Source organism: Nematolebias whitei, chromosome 19 (genome assembly GCF_014905685.2).
Source record: "Nematolebias whitei isolate Nwh7 chromosome 19, NemWhi1, whole genome shotgun sequence".
NCBI classification, from domain to species: domain Eukaryota; kingdom Metazoa; phylum Chordata; class Actinopteri; order Cyprinodontiformes; family Rivulidae; genus Nematolebias; species Nematolebias whitei.
This window is the reverse complement of record NC_056516.1, coordinates 40432345-40439783: the sequence shown is the minus strand read 5'-3', so window position 1 is coordinate 40439783 and position 7439 is coordinate 40432345. Positions and strand designations below refer to the sequence as shown.

Sequence of the window (7439 nt, the reverse complement as noted above, 5' to 3'; positions counted from 1 at the left end):
AATGTTTATGGATCTCACCGGAGGACATTGACTGATTACAGTGACCTCGAGAGCATCTATAAGCGTTGTTGACCGCTCTCGTCTCTTCCTTCTTCCTGCTCTGCTCTATTGCAGAATGTCTACGTAAATATGTGTTTGTTTGTGCGAGGTGTTTTTTCAATATTAGGGTTTTTTCTCAACCAAGAAAAAAGTGTGATAGGAATTTTTTTCGCCTCCACCTCCTACATGTGTCCAGTTAACCACTGTTTTTGTCTGTCCAAACAGGTCTCACTTGTAAATGAGTCTTCGGGGCTCAATGTGATTTATATGTTTAAATAAAGGTTGAATGAATTAATGAATGAATGAACAACTGGTCCAGAATGCAGCAACCCGATTTTTAACCAGTACAGACAAAAGAGAGCACATTACACCAGTTTTGGCCTCACTGCACTGGTTACCGATTCACCTTCGAATCCAGTTCAAAATACTCATGTATGTCTACAAATCACTGAACAGTGTCCCCCCCACCCCCACCCCCATCTCTCTGATCTGCTACAACCGTATGTCCCACCACGCTCCCTGAGGTCAGCGGACCAGTTGCTCCTCACAGTTCCAGGAACTCGTCTTAAGCGCAGAGGTGACAGGGCCTTCTCTGTAGCAGGACCAAGACTTTGGAACGAGTTACCTCTGCTTGTCAGACAGGCCCCCTCCACCTCGGTTTTCAAATCCCATTTAAAAGCTCACTACTATTCAGTAGCTTTCAACAACAGAGGATCTGTGTTTTGAACCTCTACACTCCACACTGGTTTATCGTCATATTTATTATCTGCATCGTTTTTATGTTTATTTTTGATTTACTTCATTCACCACTTGCTCTCGACGAGATCGGATGCTTCCCTCCCTCCCTCTCCGCTTTACTGCTCTGTCTGTCTGTGAAATTGCTGTGAGACTCTCTTGCATCTTCCGAACCATAATTATGGACTGTTTTGACCAGTTGGTTCCTCAACTCAATTTACAACATTTCTTGAAGAGAAGACAGGCTTTGGGCGAGCCAATTTGCTGTGTTGGCACGCACACAGCTAGACATCTCATCGACTTGAAGACTTGATGATGTGTCTTTCTCTGCTGCCATCTGTGGATTTTAAGGACGCATATTTTAATTGGATTTTTGATAACTGGTTTCTGCTATTTTGGATTCAGCTGGTGCTGGTTTTATCTACAATCAAGGAAGTCGTTGGCAGCAAATTTGGACAAGATCACGCTGCTTGCCTTTATGATGGCTTGGTTCGTGCCTCGTGTACCCTGACTCAAATGCTTTGGGCTGAATGGATCAGATCTTGGGGATTTTACTCGGTCACGTTCCATCGGTGTGGCCATGTTGTTTTGGACATTTCGGAACCGAGTGGACCAACACAGACTCAAGGCAGATGTCATTAAGTTCTGCCTGTCCCCAAAACAACTGTGTGTTTATCTAAATTTTGGTCGCCTTGGTGTCCTTGAAGGTCATCTTATCTGAATTCACCTGGAGAAAATGTGATCTGACGCTCACCACCCCCTCCCTGAGGAATTTCCAACTGACAACCAGATGAAACCAGCTGAATAAACTTTGTGTCATCATTTCAGGACTCTGGATACTCAGGGGTTATTCTTGGCCATTCCTCGACATACCTCAAGAATGTTTATGGATCTCATCGGAGGACATTGACTGATTACAGTGACCTCAAGAGCATCTATAAGCGTTGTTGACCGCTCTCGTCTCCGATTGCAGAAAGTCTACGTAAATATGTGCTTGTTTGTGCGAAGTGTTTTTTTTAATATTAGAGGGGTTTTTTCTCAGGCAAGAAAAAAAAAGTCTGATAGGAATTTTTTTCGCCTCCAACTCCTACGTGTCCAGTTAACCACTGTTTTTGTCTGTCCAAACAGGTCTCACTTGTAAATGAGTCTTCGAGGCTCAATGTGATTTATCTGTTTAAATAAAGGTTGAATGAATTTTGTATATTGCTTCGCGTGTTGTCTTTGGTTGGCCTTGTAGCTGTTTTAAGTGCTCTATAAATAAAATGGTATGGTATGGTTTCTAGACTGGACCGTTAGTTGTCAACCTGGATGTCCAACTGGATCAGCCAAGTTTTTAGAGAGAAGTGCTGCTCCACTGAAGGTGGGATGGATTCCATCTCTTCACATAAGACTGGGTTTCCCCTCAAAATGCACTCCAGTGGTCTACAAATCCTATGTTGTTTTCAGAGCACCATCTAGACGCCCAGCGGTTGAAAGCTGACATACGGCTGAACATGCCATCGTTGGGCAGGTTGACATTATTGCTCCTCACAGAACACTGGAGCATTATTGTTCCTTAAACAATAATCCAGTTAATGTTGCTCAGTGAGGGATTTAAAAGCTTCTTACATCATGACTTGCTGTGGAACACTGTATAGTTCTTCAACTAAATCTGATTTTCTCTGGAACACTGTACAGTTTTTAAGTGATTTTTCTTAACAAATAAAAGGTGAGTCAGGAAGGTACTGACTGCACGGTCATCCGGGCCACAGATTCCAGGTAGCAGTATCCTGCAGCTGCGAAGTTGTCCTTGTATCGGCCCATGTCCACGGCGTCCAGCCACTCGCCCACAGAGCTGAAGGATGGGAGAGTGGGCAGCGGTCGCTCAGCCAGCATAATGAATGAGCTGAGGGTCCTGCAGCAGACGGAACAGAACCTGTTAGGAACGTTAGTTAGCATGCAGACAAGCAAACGGTCCAAGGCTCCTGAACCTGTGTCCACACCTGCGGGCCAGAGTAGAGGAACCAATCCCGTCTGGTAAGCGCATGCTCTGACTGAGAGCAGAGTGGACCTGACTGAATGTGGGCCTCTCCGTCCTCTCCTTCTGCCAGCAGCCCAGCATCAGCTGGTGCAGATGGGGTGGGCAGTTTACTGGAGCTGGCAGTCTGAAGCCGTCCTCGATGGCCTTTATAACCTGCACACATGCACACACACACACACACACACAAACACACACACACACACAAAGTCCCTTCAGCTTCAACCCGACTGAAGATTCATAAAAAGCTTTTCAGCATTTGACATTTCCATTTAATCAGAGTGGGAGGTAAAGGGCATGGCAGATCACAGGAGGACAGCCGAGCACCTGTCATGATATAATGTCTTAACTCCAGGTAGATTATTGTCCCCGCCACTCGACCAGTGTCACCTCTGACCTGTCAGGTGGAAGGTTTGATAATGTAATGGCAGCTGAGAAAGACAACAGAACAACTAGAATTCTGCTGACATTCACAAATGGAATATGTAAATGATCTGCATGAAGAGGTCAAAGTCAGCTCTGACTCTGAGCCTTTGGGTTCTGATTAATGTGTGAGGAAGATGAAGCTTCAGTTGAAACATCTTGATGCTAAAAATGTGTGTGTTAAATATGAGAACATGAAGGAGCTTACGTCCTGGGTGCCCATGTCCCAGTAGGGTCTCTCTCCGTAAGACATGACCTCCCACATGACAATGCCGAAGCTCCAGATGTCGCAGGCTGAGGAGAAGCGGTGGTACTGGATGGCCTCTGGAGCAGTCCACAGAACCGAACTCTTCCCACCATGCTGCAGGACACAAAAATGAAAATGTCAATATTCCCTCTGACTATAAGGTGAGTTATTACAGAGACTTTATTTCCTCCTGGTCACTGGATCTCAGAGCCATGGGAGCCCAGAGTCAAAGGACCCACTGATGATTCTGAGTGGACTTTCTTGTTCTAAAACATTATTTCAGTCACTTAGATCACAAGTCTGTCCTGGACACATAAAAACCTGGATGACTTAATTTTCTGCTTTTAAATTCAGAGGTCGTGATTTTTGGACCTGAGCATGTTTTCAGACTCTCACTTTCTCTTTATGGCAATTATTTGTCCTCCAGGCTGGATGTAAAAAACTTCGGTGTTAGTTTTCGTCAGAATATGTCTTTTAATCCCCACATTAAAAATTGGCCCAGGACCACTTCCTCCCACCGGAACAAAACCAGTAAGATTAGAAACATCTGATCTAAAAATGATGCAGAAAAACTGGTCCATGCATTTGTCACGTCTAGACTGGACTATTGCAATGGTTTATTATCTGGGTGTCCAAATACTTCTTTAAAACATCTTCAGTTGATCCAAAATGCTGCTGCCAGAGTCTTAACTGGAGTTACTGGGAGAGATCATATCTCTCCAGTTTTAACTTCTCTCCATTGGCTCCCTGTCAAATCCAGAATAGAATTCAAAATCTTACTTCTAACCTACAAAGCTCTCAACAACCTAGCTCCATCTTATATTACAGATCTTATTGTTCCATATTTTACTAACAGAGCACTTCACTCTCAGACTGCAGGTTTACTCGTGGTTCCTAGAGTTTCCAAAAAGCAGAATGGGAGGAAGATCTTTCAGTTCTCAGGCTCCTCTCTTGTGGAACCAACTTCCAGTTTCTGTCCGTGAGGCTGACACATTGTCCAGTTTAAGACTGGGATTAAGACTTTCCTTTTTGATAAATCCTATAGTTTGGGTTGGCTTGAGTTTTCTGAACTATCCCTGTGGAGCTATGTTCTGCTGCTATAGGCTTAGACTGCTGGAGGACAAACTGACCACATGTCCTCTCTCTGCTGCTGTCTTTACTCTGTTAGTATTTGTAATTATTTTCATCTCAACATGTTTTTTTTGTCTTTAATCCTATAGAAAGTACACCTGTCAGTTTCTACTTCCTGTCCTCTCAAACCAGCCGGTTGAAGCAGATGGCCTCTCATCCTGAGTCTGGTTCTGCTGGAGGTTTCTTCCTTTTTAAAGGGAGTTTTTCCTTCCCACTCTCTCCTTTGTTCTTGCTCAGTATGGGAGACTGTGAAGGAGTGGATTCAGCACAATCTGCTGCTTCTTTAGAGAGAGAACTTTTACTGATCGTATTTTGTAATGAATGTGAATGTTTTTAGTGCCCTGCGATGACTTCTACTGCAACTTGGAGCTACAGACAGAAACAGAACTGGGTCATGTTGGGTCCAAATTTCTGGCTTAACAGCAGAGTTTTGTCTTACCAATGTGGTGTAGATGGACTGCATCTTTTCCTCTTGAAGAGGTCTAAAACCAGACACCTTGCAGCTCAGGTTGGAGTTCACCAGAACCTGAGACGAGGAGAAGAAACAGATGAAATCTTCAGGAAGTAAATCTGTCAGTGAAGCCTGGAGGTGACAGAACTCCTCCTTTTCAGCTTCCATCTAAATCTATAGGCAAGTTAGTGTCTGAAATGTGAGGATGAAGAACTCAAGAACTGGGTGAGTGCAGCTACAGCGTGCGCTCTCAGGACATCATTACCTGCAGTGTTCCCTCAGTGAGGACTGAACTAGACAAAAGGACCTTCTCCTACTCCGCTCCTGTTTCCTGGAATATCTTGTAAAAAGATCTGAAGCTCTCGACCTTTGACCTCTCTAAGTGTCTTCAAACATTTGACAAGTTCTTGGAAAAAACAATGCAGACATGTTCCTGTTTTTAGTTTTCTACATCACTTTATAATCTAGCTGTTTTAGTTTCGTTCTTTTTAATACCATTTTCTTTTATTTATTCTTCTCAAGTTACATGCTTTATTTTATGATTGTCATTTGTTGTCATCACTCTTTGTTAAAGTCAGGTCTCTCTTGTAAAAGAATCCCAGAGGCTCAATGAGACCAACCTGTAGAAATAAATGTTGAATGAGTCAAACCCCCCCCCCCCCCCCACCCAGGTGTTCTCTCACCTTGTGAGCAGCCAGACGTTTGTGAACGAAGCCCATCTCAGTGAGGTATTTCATTCCTGAAGCCACACCGGTCAGCATGTCAATGAGCTGCATCACGTTCAGCTGCCCTTCATGTTTCTGAGTGGAGTTCATAAAAACACTGATGAATGTTTGCTGGGCTCCATCTCCATCTTCTACCACTGATCAGTAGTTGGGTCACAGAGACAACAGGTCCAGGAGACAAACTTATACCTCTCTCTCCCCAGAGACACTGTCCAGCTCCTCCTGAGGAGCTCCAATTTGTTCTCAGACCAGAGAGGATATAGAACCTTCAGTAATAACAAGTTCTGTGTCTGCCCTGAGTTTCCTCCCAGTGGGATGAGCCCAGAGAGGAGCAGCAACTCTACTCTGAGCTCCCCATAGATGACAGAGCTCCTCACCCAATCTCTAAGGCAGTGCAGAGTGATGTGACATCAAAAGAGACCATTGTTTCATCAGTTTCCATGATGACATCCCTCATCTTATCCACAAAGTCCATGGTGTTCTGTATGTGGTGTTCTGAGCTGCCAACTAAAGGGATGAGTACAGATGCCAGATATTTGGAAACATTGTAAGTGACCAAGTTAATTGTTAGCATGATTAACTCGGTTAGGGTTAGACTGATGAAACAATGGTCTCTTTTGATGTCACATCACTCTTTACGTGCATTCCTGTTGATGATGCAGTAGAGGTGGTCAGTTTAAGATTAAAATCAGACACCACTCTGAGCAGCAGGACCACGCTTTCCACAGACCAACTGTGTCAACTCTTGAAACTGTGCCTGCAGTCAACCTACTTCACATATGGGGAGCAATATTATAGGCAGAAACATGGGTGTGCTATGGGGTCTCCAGTTTCTCCTAATGTTGCCAACCTGTACATGGAGGAGGTAGAAAAGAGAGCCTTAACGTCCTTTTCAGGGACACCACCAAGTCATTGGTTCAGGTATGTTGACGACACCTGGGTTAAAATCAAATCTCAGGAAGTCCAACATTTTACTGACCACATCAACTCTGTGGATAAATACATCAAGTTCACACGAGAAGATGTAAAAAATGGCAGGTTGGCTTTCTTGGACTGCGAGATCTCAGTCTCTGATAGAGGACATTTGCAAACCGAGGTGTACCGCAAACCCACCCACACAGACCAGTATTTGCAGTTTGACTCCCATCACCCTTTGGAGCACAAGTTAGGAGTCATCAGGACTCTGTACCACAGAGCAGACAGCATCCCCACTAGCTCAGGAGCCAGGCAGAAGGAGAAATCCCACACAAGACAGGCTCTAGAGCAATGTGGATATCCTAACTGGGCTTTCCTGAAAGAAGAAACCTAAACAGGACTCCAGTCAGCATCAGGTGAAAAGGAGGAACCCAGACCCAGACCAGTGGTCATTCCATATGTTGAGGGGGTATCAGAGAAACTGAGACGTTTATTTTCTAAACATAACGTCCCAGTGGCTTTTAAACCCCAAAATACATTAAAGACTGGTTCATCCCAAAGATCCAGTCCCCCGGCACAAACAGAGTAATGTTGTGTATGTTGTTCAGTGTCAGGAGGGTGATCAGTCTTACATCGGGGAAACTAAACAGCCACTGGCCAAAAGGATGGACCAGCACAGAAGATCAACATCATCAGGCCAGGACTCTGCGGTCTACACTCATCTCCAGGCCAGAGGTCACTCTTTCAGGGATGAAG

At 44.5% G+C, this 7439-nt stretch overlaps 1 protein-coding gene across 1 annotated transcript in view; it reads right to left on the bottom strand.

Moving 5' to 3' along the window:
- Positions 1-2487: 2487 nt before the first annotated feature.
- LOC119425558 (ephrin type-A receptor 7) overlaps positions 2488-7439 on the bottom strand; it is a 103514-nt gene continuing 98562 nt past the window's right edge. The window contains exons 10-14 of the mRNA XM_037693084.1: positions 5727-5843; positions 5032-5118; positions 3423-3575; positions 2757-2947; positions 2488-2668 (exon numbers count right to left, since the gene is read on the bottom strand). Coding sequence (XP_037549012.1) covers positions 2488-2668; positions 2757-2947; positions 3423-3575; positions 5032-5118; positions 5727-5843 — 729 coding nt within the window. The remainder of the gene's footprint in view (positions 2669-2756; positions 2948-3422; positions 3576-5031; positions 5119-5726; positions 5844-7439) is intronic.